This window comes from Lottia gigantea (assembly GCF_000327385.1).
Source record: "Lottia gigantea unplaced genomic scaffold LOTGIsca_1, whole genome shotgun sequence".
NCBI classification, from domain to species: Eukaryota; Metazoa; Mollusca; class Gastropoda; family Lottiidae; genus Lottia; species Lottia gigantea.
In genome coordinates, this window is record NW_008706746.1 from 8,182,825 (window position 1) to 8,194,824 (window position 12,000).

The 12,000-nt window shown below is 33.9% G+C and overlaps 2 protein-coding genes across 2 annotated transcripts in view; one reads left to right on the top strand and one right to left on the bottom strand.

Moving 5' to 3' along the window:
* LOTGIDRAFT_152474 (hypothetical protein) overlaps window positions 1–5,428 on the top strand; it is a 12,180-nt gene extending 6,752 nt beyond the window's left edge. The window contains exons 2-3 of the mRNA XM_009045915.1: window positions 3,142–3,864; window positions 4,868–5,428. Of these exons, the coding sequence (XP_009044163.1) occupies window positions 3,285–3,864; window positions 4,868–5,424 (1,137 nt within the window). The 5' untranslated portion in view covers window positions 3,142–3,284 and the 3' untranslated portion in view covers window positions 5,425–5,428. The remainder of the gene's footprint in view (window positions 1–3,141; window positions 3,865–4,867) is intronic.
* A 6,254-nt stretch (window positions 5,429–11,682) lies between these two features.
* LOTGIDRAFT_78873 (hypothetical protein) lies at window positions 11,683–12,000 on the bottom strand (the record flags this gene model as incomplete). Its single annotated transcript, XM_009045916.1, has 1 exon — window positions 11,683–12,000. A coding segment is annotated over one exon (318 nt), but the record flags the coding sequence as incomplete, so codon positions are not given.

Genomic DNA, 12,000 nt, shown 5'->3' on the forward strand with positions numbered 1-12,000 from the left:
TCAGCAATCTTTCATTCAAGAATGATTGTAGACAATAAACAATCTATACAACTGAAGCTCTCTTTAAATCCACTCAAGATCATATTGAGAGGCTTAAATGAAAATTTCTTAAGATTTATTTTAGGCACCCATTGTTCCAAGAGAATCGACAACCGTCATCGACTTTCGACAATAGATACCTTTATTGATTAGTTTTACCTGGCTGTTTCATATTTACCGTAGGCCATATTAAGTTTTATTCTTACAATACGATTCAAAAGCCAATCAATAGCGACTGTTCTCAGGTACACGCTAAGAATCAGTTTTCGGTGCTAGTCTGCGTTATCACTGACCGACGTTAACTGGTCATCTTCCAACCAACTAACCTGTGTGTGTAACTATCTGGCGAGGACTGAGGTGAGAAACAAATTAAAACACATTTACATGGACATGGATACTTACGCGAGTATATATACTTGCATAAGAAAATTTACTTATGGTGGCATATGCAAGCATTTGCTTATGGCCCGGTCACACCGGAATGACGTCCTTACTGGGCTGCTACAGCAACAGAAAATTATTATGTTATGGTCGAACGCGTGTTATAAGCGTGAGGAAAGCGTCAAATACGCGTCGTTGAGATTACCATGGAATCGAGAATGTCTTAAGACAAGTAACATCTCCATTAAAGCAATAAAACTGAAGTGAACTGAGCCCACAGATTTAATCAGAAACGCGCCATGGGACCGCAATATAGTATCATCTATCGCAAGTTGATAGCGACCAGTGGCGGCGCCAACCTCCCGAGTCTGGGAGAACAAATAGGTACTCAATAGAGGGACAATGTCGCTGCTGAATTGTCGAGGTCGCTTGCCTTTTAAGTTTCGAAATATTGAATTGATTTGGTGCATTCTGACACATATTTTGTATAAAAAAATGGGGATACAATTGGGGGTGCAAACCATTCTCTGTACCCCAACTCGCGACGCCACTGATATCGACTGCTGTAAAATTTGTAATTTTAAGGGACTCTTACTCGTGTTTTCTTCTTTTTTGCCGGCGACCAAGTACATTTTTAGCGGCTGTAAGACTGCAAATGGTCGCAGTTCGGTGAGATAACTAAATGCATCACGAGAATAGGGCTGAAAGGGACAGATTCGCCATTTGTCTTTCGTACCTTAGTCCTTAGTCTCAGAAACGAGATTTTTCTAAGTTAAACTAAACATTAATAGTGTTCAACTTAAAATCCATGTGAGTCCAGAATTATCCGCTTTTGAAAGACGACGTCTTTTCTTGTAGAGATAATAAATTATATAATTGTAAAAATGACATAGATATAGAAAGTCAAATTCATATAATAATGGAATACTTATGTAGAGATATTTTTGAAAGAATTACGCAATTCATCTGCCCCTTTACGATAAATATATTGACTTGACGTATTTTCAAATCTTGAAGGACATTTTTAGAAAAATATGGGCCTTCTGAGATGTATGTGTCTTTTTTTGTTGTTGTTGTTCGTCAAGGGGGCACCGGGCATGTAAGAACTTCAATTTGAAACTGGGCGTGAGGGATATGAATCGGAGCCGGGGGCATGATTTCCAAGTTTTATCGTTCAACACAGTGTCAGGTTGAGCTACCTCATCGCCCGCATCTTAAACATGTGGACTCAGACAAGTAATTCATTTGCAATCTGTTTCCATGTTAAATCACGAAATTCAATCTTCTATAACTTTTCCAGAAATCTCGCTGAAAACTTTCCAATATGTCACACGAAAGCCTGTTCAATACCTAATTTCTGGACAAACATTGAGCGAGTCAAACTGAACGTAGACCACTACATTTTATCAACATCTTCGTTACTGGCACTGCACACAAAACGACTATTTTAGAATTATCCTTCCGCACTAAAATCTCTCATCATCTCAAAAAATCTGAAAGAAAATGTAATTTGACACATCACATTCCAATTCTTGACCAAAAATTGGTCAAATATAGGCATGCAAAACCCCCAAAAGAGAGGGATTTACATAAAAAAGTTTTAGAGTCCATGTGCTAAATATTGTTATGGAAGTTGGTCTCCCTTGTTTGCAGTCCTCATTATCCAGTTACTTGTACAACAACTTGCAAGTCAACATCGGTAATCTCCGTTGATTTACGAAGTCTGGAAATAGAACGAGACTAAATGCGTGCAATATTGGTTATAATGCACGTGCGCGCTCCACCAATCAGCAGCTGACGACACAACAGATTTGGGAGTTACTTTGAATGTACGACTGGTTTATTTATGTTACCTGATTGGTTTTTAAGTGTATATAAATCTTTACTTATAATGCTTGTTAATTCCACATACTTTACCCACAGCAGAGTTGATTATCCTAAACTCCTCTGCCATATAGCAATTCCACTATAATTTTACATCGTAATATATATTTAAAAATATTAAATAAGTACGGTCGCTTGTTGAGGACGTGTTTGATTTTTTATATTTATGTTAATTTTACTTATTTTTCATTTTCGTTTGCTGAATTATCATTTTTGTTTACTAATTTCTATTTTTTTTGCTGAATTGTCATTTTTGTTTACTATTTTCTATTTTTGCTTGCTGAATAGTTAACAAACATAGAAAATAGTAAACAAAATTGATAATTCAGCAAAAAATAAAAAATAAACCTTTCCTAAACAAACCACCGGAATTTTATCATAAAAACTTTTGTGGTGTATTGTGGAAAGTGCCAGCAAGTAGACTTCGGTGCATTTCAATCAAATTAAGATTTGTAATCTTCTTTTTATGCTAATTTCGCTACTGACCTTACATTACGACATTACAACGGGAATTTGGTAGAAAACTTGTTAGATTACAATGGAGATAAAAAATATCAGAAAAGAGAAAGAAACTATTGTAATCTAATTTTAATTAGACTTTGTTACATTATGACACATTTTTTTATATACAAATTAAGAGAGGGTACAAACTTTCATCTGATGTTTTTGGTTTTTGCAATTTCCAAAAAAAAAAATTTATTACGGAATAATTATCATGCTAGTAGGGATTTGTATCCAAATTATTCCGACAGAATTTAGATCAATGTCCCTTATATACATTCAATGCTTTCAAAAACCATGTAAATCCATTTTTCAATTTCGTTATTCTAATTTCAGAGTGTTGCGGGACAGTACCTGAATGCCTGAGCGTAAAGGGAGGTAATAATATGGTGTTGCAGTTCGGATATAAATCAACGCTTGCATTTCTTCTTGTTTTTGTCTGTTGTCTTATAATCTTCTTTGCTTTTCAAACCGACACGATGAAAATAATTGCTTCCGGAAATCAAAATGAACACGTGACTAATTCTGACCAATCAAATGAGAACAATAAAGAATGTCCCAATGTGTTGAAGTATATGACGTACGGACACTGGAAACCTCGGATTGTATCGCGAGAAGAGGTGCAGAAAATGGATGCATTTTTATTACGAGCAAGAAGCCAGCATTTTCTACCCGCTAACTTACAGAGGCGGGATGGAAAATGTGGCAATGTGTCCTTTGAAGATATTAGACTGAAGTGGTTCCGCCCCTTGTGTCATCCAAAAGGTCCCACCCCGTGCTGTTATAACAATGTATGCGCAAATAAAAGTATCGAGGATTGTGTCTGTAAGGACTGTTATGATATGAGGACCTCTATCAATGCTGAACATGCCGACTGGATTCCCAACCATAAATATTGTCAAGTTCCATCTAGAACTGCTCATGAATTATGTGATTTTGTGAAAGGATCGAAGATATTTTTCATGGGCGATTCCTTCATTAGACATATTTACCTAGCTTTTATCCTATTACTGAAAGACAATTTATTCGATGGTGCAATACGTCCTGGTACTTACAAAGGTATGTTATATTCAATCTATTAAAGGTATAGGTGCGCCATTTTTTAACCAATCGTACCTTAGTCTCAGAAACGAAAATTCTTTTAGCTAAGCCGATCAACAATAGTGTCCAAAACTCATGGTCAAAATTTGAGAATTCTAATCCATGTTTGTCCAGAATTATAAGTTAAAAGACGAGTCGTCTTTTCGTGAGACACTTTATACCATTTATACAAAAGTCAAGAAACAGTATAAGAAATTCGTAGCATTATGTATTCTGTATTTTCTAGAGTACAAGATTAAACTCTTGATCCGATATATTTTGTAAAAAGTGATTGGCTGGCAGCTGCAATCGACTGGTTTATCAGACTTTTGAAGCTAGCTAGTTTTATACTGTTAAAATAGTTCTCAATACATCAATTGTAGAGTGATATAGAAATACCACTGTTATAATAGTGCTCAATACATCAATTGTAGAGTGATATAGAAATACCACTGTTAAGATAGTGCTCAATACATCAATTGTAGAGCAAAATAAAGATATCAAAACAGAACTTAAAAAAGTTTTTTTTTTTGGGGGGGGTGGGGGGGAGGGGTTCTGTTTTGATATTTTTAATGAATTGTTTTCATCTCTAATAAATTGTTTGAGAAAAGCAAAAAGAGCTTTCAGTAATTCATCTATATGTATAAATAGACTTATTAACTCTTTCTGTACAATGGGTTAACTTAACTGTGATTTTGGGATAATTACAATGTGGCGAATATCAGCTGACATAAACCAGCTGAAAAGAATTCGACAGAAGCGGCGGCTAATGGCGGCGGCTTAAGGGTCTATGCTATATAATAAGTAGCGGAGCCAAAGGGAGGGGAGCCACTGTATATGAAGCTATTTGTGGACTTACTCTATCCAAATATACAATGGACTGTTCGTGGTTGTATTCCATGTCGCCTCCGAGTGTGCTCGAATATCATTGCTTAACAATAGATTAATAATTTGATCCTTTTGAATGAATTTTTAATTTCAGGTCTCCATGATTCATGTACTGGGCTAGATATGTTTACAGAGAAACAATGTCGTAGTTTACTGGATCAATTCTCAACCTTATGTAATTCAACTGTGTATTTATATTTTAACGAATTTGCTTCCACTAAACATGGAACACAAATTCAACAAGTTATGAACACCCACGCGAGAGATCCAAAAGCATATTTTATTGTTGGAACAGGCTTACACGACGGTTTTAAAATTACACGAACGTGGAATAAGATATTATCGCCAGTTCTAAATTTCTGGAAAACACAAGGAGTGGATACCTCTAAGTTTTTGTGGCATGCAATGCACGCACCGGGGCTGTTGAAAACACCCTTTAAGCCAAGTCAACATAGACATAATGTTATAAAATATAACAAAGCAATGAAGAAATTATTAACTGAGTATAATGTGCCAATATTTGAAACATTTAATTTAACAGACGGTGTTAATAGTTTTGATGGACCTCACTACGGACAAGGTGTCAATTTATTGAAAGCCAAAATTATTTTGGAATTTTTCCGTGAACAAAGATCAAATAAAACGTTGTGACGTTACTTGTTAATTTTCCATCCCGAGATGCTTAGAAGACAGGTCCCCATCACATACTATCTCAGGCGTCTCTGATGGAGGCTAGTTATTCTCAATTAAACTATCATGTTATATGTCCCGTCCCAGTAGTTGGTTGTGCTAATACCCATCATGGGAGCTAACTCTTGTATTTATTTAATTTATTGAATTGGAAGTCCTCACATGATTTATATAATATCTATACAGACACATCTTCATTAAATCTAAAATTTGACCATTGAATTAACCTTTTAGGAAAACAAGTCACCAATCAGACTTTTCATGTATATAAATAACGGAACACAATTTCATGGTATACTACTCTTAGTTATATTGCACACAACGTTTCAATAATCTACATAGTCATCATCAGGTGAAATGAGGAAGTATCATACTAGAACGCATTTAAATATTTGCTAATCTTTATGTACTTCTAGCGTTTATCTTTTATGAAACTCAGAAATTTTGTTTTTAATTTGGTTTTCACATCTGACGAACTAAAATAGATATCACTTATTGTCAACTTTACCAAAACTGGACAAAATGTTAAATATTTGTTGATTTTAATTTTTCTCTTCGAGAGAACAGATAACGTAAATTGAGAAATATTTGAGTTAGTAACAGTTGACGATAAGCAGCTCTTATTAAGTCTTCGAAACACAATCGGGTCATCGGGTCGTTTGTATTTTATTTGACAGCTAGGTTAAACACACGTATGTAATAAACGGTATAAATCCAATCTAAGAGTAGATATTCTAGTTAGTTTGCGATATCAGCATCCGCTGGAAGCGAACGTTAACTTGTCATCTACCTACCTATCTTTACTATCAGATCCAACTACCAACTACTACGACTACCAACAACTACCTAGTTTGTGATATCAGCATCCGCTGGAAGCGAACGTTAACTTGTCATCTACCTACCACCTAGATATTCTAGTTTCTGTCACAATTAACTGAAGATGATCATTTTGAAACACAATGCTACCCTTTACATCATGTGACTTCAATATATTGGTTTATTCAGTTTTATTTGCATTATGAAAGCAATGGATGCCATGATGTTTGCCCTAATGCTTTTGACAGATCATTCAATGTCAGTATGATAAGGTGTCGGTTCAACATCCTTTGAAGGGAAGTTAATGTAGATGCTATGAACAATGCGCTTTCATCATCCATCGTTAAAGGTGTGCATATAAACGTTATATTATAAATCTAGATTGGATAAATTTCACTATATTGACAATCCATGTTCCGGAAACTGAATTAAAATTTAATCTTTGGCATAACATCACCATCGACAATTTAACATTTAATAAAGATGATTATCTGCCGGCAGCGGAATGTTACCAGTGTTATTTAAGCGTTGACGGATGTTTGTCAAGAAAAAATGTGATATTTGCGTTCAATAAACCACAATTTTCTGGTCGATGGTAGAGATTGAAACTTTACAGAGCTATGTGATAATGACCGGGGATTTAAAAAATAATCTCAATAATTATCATCGCCTGAACAATTAAAAAAACAGCATTTCGAAATAACTTGTAAACAATCTACTTCTCTTTCTTTTTGTTTTTTTGCTCTAACTTTTAAATGTTCGATTGTAGAGTAAGCAACCCAAACTTCATATGATGATCACTTAAAAAAAACAACTTAGTTAACGAGTGTACGTGTGTATAAAGGCAACCTCACACCATAGTGGTCACCAGTTACATGTGGTTGCGATTAAGAATAATTGCCTTAAGTTCCCAACGTAACTCTCATGCAAATGAGTTAAGAAATGCATTCGAAACTTATTGCCACTTTCATTACAGTACGCAACCTTTAGAATTCGTTGGTAGCTTTTAAAACATCCACTCATCATGTTTAACTATTTTCGCATTTAGTACATCATATAAAGGTATTATAAGGCTTTCACGGCACCAAAAGAAAGACAACTGCCATCGCACAAAGCACCATTTCACTGTATTAAAAAATACGCCTTCCCTCCTGCGAGTGGCTGGTTTGCGCAAAGAAAAACAATTTTTGAATTTTGTTTGTATTATATTTTTGATGAGAATTGGTATAACAGCTGAAAATAGAACTGTTAATCTTATATGATATAAGTATAAGAAAGCATTGCGTATTCAAAATTTGTTTTACAGAGGACAGTTTTCGGACTCTCATTTTGTCGCTAAAAATATTGGTGGTAAATATACCTCTTACTTGAAGAATGATGTATGTATACCCTTTCAAGGCCGAATTCATTCTATGTGGTAGCAGTCCTTTAATTGACAGCAATCGAAATATCCTCGCACGAAGTTTTTCACTTCAACAATTTCTATTTTACCTCGGGGTATGGTCGTCACTTGGCGATAACTGTATTTATCAATTGAAACAAGAGAGAGTGGAGTGTTAGCCTATTTTGATTAGATTAACATTTTGAGTGAGAAAACATGTCAACGATGCAAATCAATTGAGTTTGAAACTTTCAATTCTATTATAGACAGTGTAAGAAATTTCAGAAAATTTTCAATTTTCTAAACTCATCTAATCAAATGGTACCAAATGAAATTGATATTATTCGGTTTAAGAGAAGACAAGTGTTTTATTGGTCCCTAATGACCTGCTTACAGGTCGCTGAGTCCCAACGATAATTTTATTTAGAAATAACGAGATACGGCATTATGTTTTAGGCAACAAAGCCATTATAAACAAGACTTAGACTCGCAGTTTGGAAACAAGCCCAACTGTTTGACTCATACCAATTTCAATGTGTTGAAAGGAAAACGGCATTTAAGTATGTATTTTCATACAAATTGTGAGTATACGTCCTAACTTCTGTGGATTACCCCCATGCAACATCCATACTAAGTAAAGGCCAGTTTCAAATTGAATAGCATATCAAATAAAATGCAAATACATGTAAAGCGAATACGAATAGACGAGGTACGGTGTCCGGTGTGGTGTGCGATGCGGAATAGTGAACACACGAGGTACAGGTCGAGACATTGTGCGGGCACAATTCGTTTCTTCTATTTTCTACTGTATCGATAATCACGCCCCGTACAGCACAATTATTACAGCAACTGTTCATGAACATCAACAGATGTTTAAGTTGTTCATGTATATAAGGTTTCAGGCGATTGCGGTTGTAAAAATAACATTTTAAAAAACAAATTCGCCATTTTGGGGGGTTGAGTTTGAGTATTGAATATATGTAAAAAGTCTTCAGTAGTACTAGAAATGTACAAAAATCGCATAATTTCTTCAAAAATACCTCAAACTAGGAATTTCACTTTTTTCTATATATGTCTTTCCCAACTTCAATAGGGACGCAGACTGAAAGTAAGTCTGTTGTCTGAAAATCGCATAGCGTCAAACTCTGAATACAACATGAATTTTTAGGTTCTGTTTTAATATTTCTATTTTTATGTGTTTTCTATATATGACAAAGTCTCAAGAAAAAACGAATCGTCATTTTAACTTTCAAACGCGGATAATTCTGCTTAGCTAAATAAGGACGGCAATTTGTACCTTTATTATTCTCCACTATAACATTATTTGACAAAATAAGTTGCGATGGACATTGGTTGTATTGGATATTGGATTTTTATATTATTCTACGATGCAGATGCCTTGCTAAGTGCCATTTGTTTTGCAACAACTAGCTTTTTTTAATAGTAAAAATTGCTTACACCAACTTATTAAGGCGTTTTTGAAAAAATACATTACATTACAATAATAAAATAGTGCTCAATACATCAATTGTAGAGTGATATAGAAATACCACTGTTATAATAGTGCTCAATACATCAATTACAGAGCGATATAGAAATACCACTGTTAAAATAGTGCTCAATACATCAATTGTAGAGTGATATAGAAATACCACTGTTATAATAGTGCTCAATACATCAATTGTAGAGCGATATAGAAATATCACTGTTATAATAGTGCTCAATACATCAATTGTAGAGTGATATAGAAATACCACTGTTATAATAGTGCTCAATACATCAATTGTAGAGCGATATAGAAATACCACTGTTAAAATAGTGCTCAATGCATCAATTGTAGAGTGATATAGAAATACCACTGTTAAAATAGTGCTCAATGCATCAATTGTAGAGTGATATAGAAATACCACTGTTAAAATAGTGCTCATTACATCAATTGTAGAGTGATATAGAAATATTACTGTTAAGATGGTGCTCAATACTTCAATTGAAGAGCGATATATAAATACCACTATTAAAATAGTGCTCAATGCATCAATTGTGGAGTGATATAGAAATACCACTGTTAAAATAGTGCTCAATGCATCAATTGTAGAGTGATATAGAAATACCACTGTTAAAATAGTGCTCAATGCATCAATTGTAGAGCGATACAGAAATATCATTGTTAAAATAGTACTCAATACATCAATTGTAGAAAGATATGAAAAATCACTGTTACCACATTGCTCAATACACCAATTGTAGAGCGATATAGAAATACCACTGTTAAAATAGTGCTCAATATATCAATTGTAGAGCGATATAGAAATACCACTGTTATAATGGTGCTCAATACATCAATTGTAGAGTGATATAGAAATACCACTGTTATAATAGTGCTCAATACAACAATTGTAGAGTGATATAGAAATACCACTGTTATAATAGTGCTCAATACATCAATTGTAGAGTGATATAGAAATATCACTGTCAAAATAATGCTCAATACAACAATTGAAGAGTGATATAGAAATACCACTGTTAAAATAGTGCTCAATGCATCAATTGTAGAAATACAGAAATATAAATACCTATTTAATAGTTTTATCGTCATATACATGGATTATGTTGTCAAGTCATGGTACCAAGTAAGTCCATTGATGAATACATGACCAAATTTGAAAATGTAAATTTTAAGTTCACTCCAAGAGATAGAATGCTTTTAAAAATGGTTATGGTTTTCTTTATGATGATTTAAAAGTAAAGTGATCAATATTCATTTCTTCAAACGAAGTTAAATTGATTTCTGATTTTTTTCCAGATCTGTTAACAACGATAGTTATCAAGTGGTAACAAGTTAAAATCGCTGGAAATCTACTCAAACACGATTCAAATATCATTCAACTGAGTGATGCTGTTTGAAAATGACAGATATGTTACAACATCGATTCAGTGAAGAAAAGGTTAATTCTATTTAGGCCTCTTTATGAAAACAGATTGATTTTACGTCAGCAGTATTCACATTTATGGCATAAAAACGTCACTTATGATACTTAATGCATATTAGAATATTATGATAAAAAAACAACAGCTTCTGAATCAGCGATCAAAGCTATACAGTACATTATTGAAGTGTATAACTGCATTACAGGGTCTTTTAATAGCAGCGCCAAATACTAAAGTCTTCATTTCCAACTACAAGGTGTTTAGAAGAAATTGTACCCTTATATAACAATCTGGTGATCTTGAGTTAATAATCAATGCTCAGATGATTGGTCAATGACAAGCTGGTATAACCCATCGTATCACGAATACGGATTTTGATATGGTCTTAGTAGCCTGTATTAAAGGGACAGATACGGCATTTGAGGGTTTGATTTTAGTCTTGAATATACGTCAATAGTCTTCATAAGTACTAGAAAATAATTGTTTTAAAAATACTTCGAACTAGGAATATTACTGTTCGCAAACACATTTTCATAACGAGTGATTTGATTTGATTAGCTGAAATTTTACAAGCAAGACAGCAGCGCCCATTCTTATTGGTCAATATTTAGCTATGAATATGTAATTTTTCCACGATTTCAAGGAAGTATGACGAATGGGGGTGTGGTTTGCACACGATGGTAAGAACCGCACGTAGTGTCGCGTGGGCCTGGTGGTAGACAGGATTCTCCAGATCCTTGTAAAATGGATGTTTCTATCTTTCTTTCCCTTTTTAGTCTATTAAAAGCAAAGTAGTGAACTGTAAAAGGTAAATGTCAGACCTTATGCAATGTGTGATCTAAACGGACTGAATGACAGAACACACGTCTGAATAATTTAAGTCGACATTTCATAATTACAGTTCAGCTTCTGAGACATGTAATTTGTTTTGATCTTCATCTCACTTCCTTCTAAACTGACTGCGTATAATTTGCGATCTTGCATTACCTGCGATTAAAATGGTCTTCAATCGAGATCTAATTCCCCACTGTGTGATGTAATATGATCTAAGTTGCATTGTATATTTGATCTGGTCTATGAATTAAACTTCTTGTTATTTGATATGAATTTCTTGGTATAAAATGTAAACTTTTTGGTATTTGATATGAATTTCTTGATATAAAATGTAAACGTCTTGGTATTTGATATGAATTTCTTGGTTTAAAATGTAAATGTCTTGGTAATTGATATGAATTTCTTGGTATAAAATGTAAATGTCTTGGTAATTGATATGAATTTCTTGGTATAAAATGTAAATGTCTTGGTAATTGATATGAATTTCTTGGTATAAAATGTAAACTTCTTGGTATTTGATATGAATTTCTTGGTATAAAATGTAAACTTTTTGGTATTTGATATGAATTTCTTGGTAT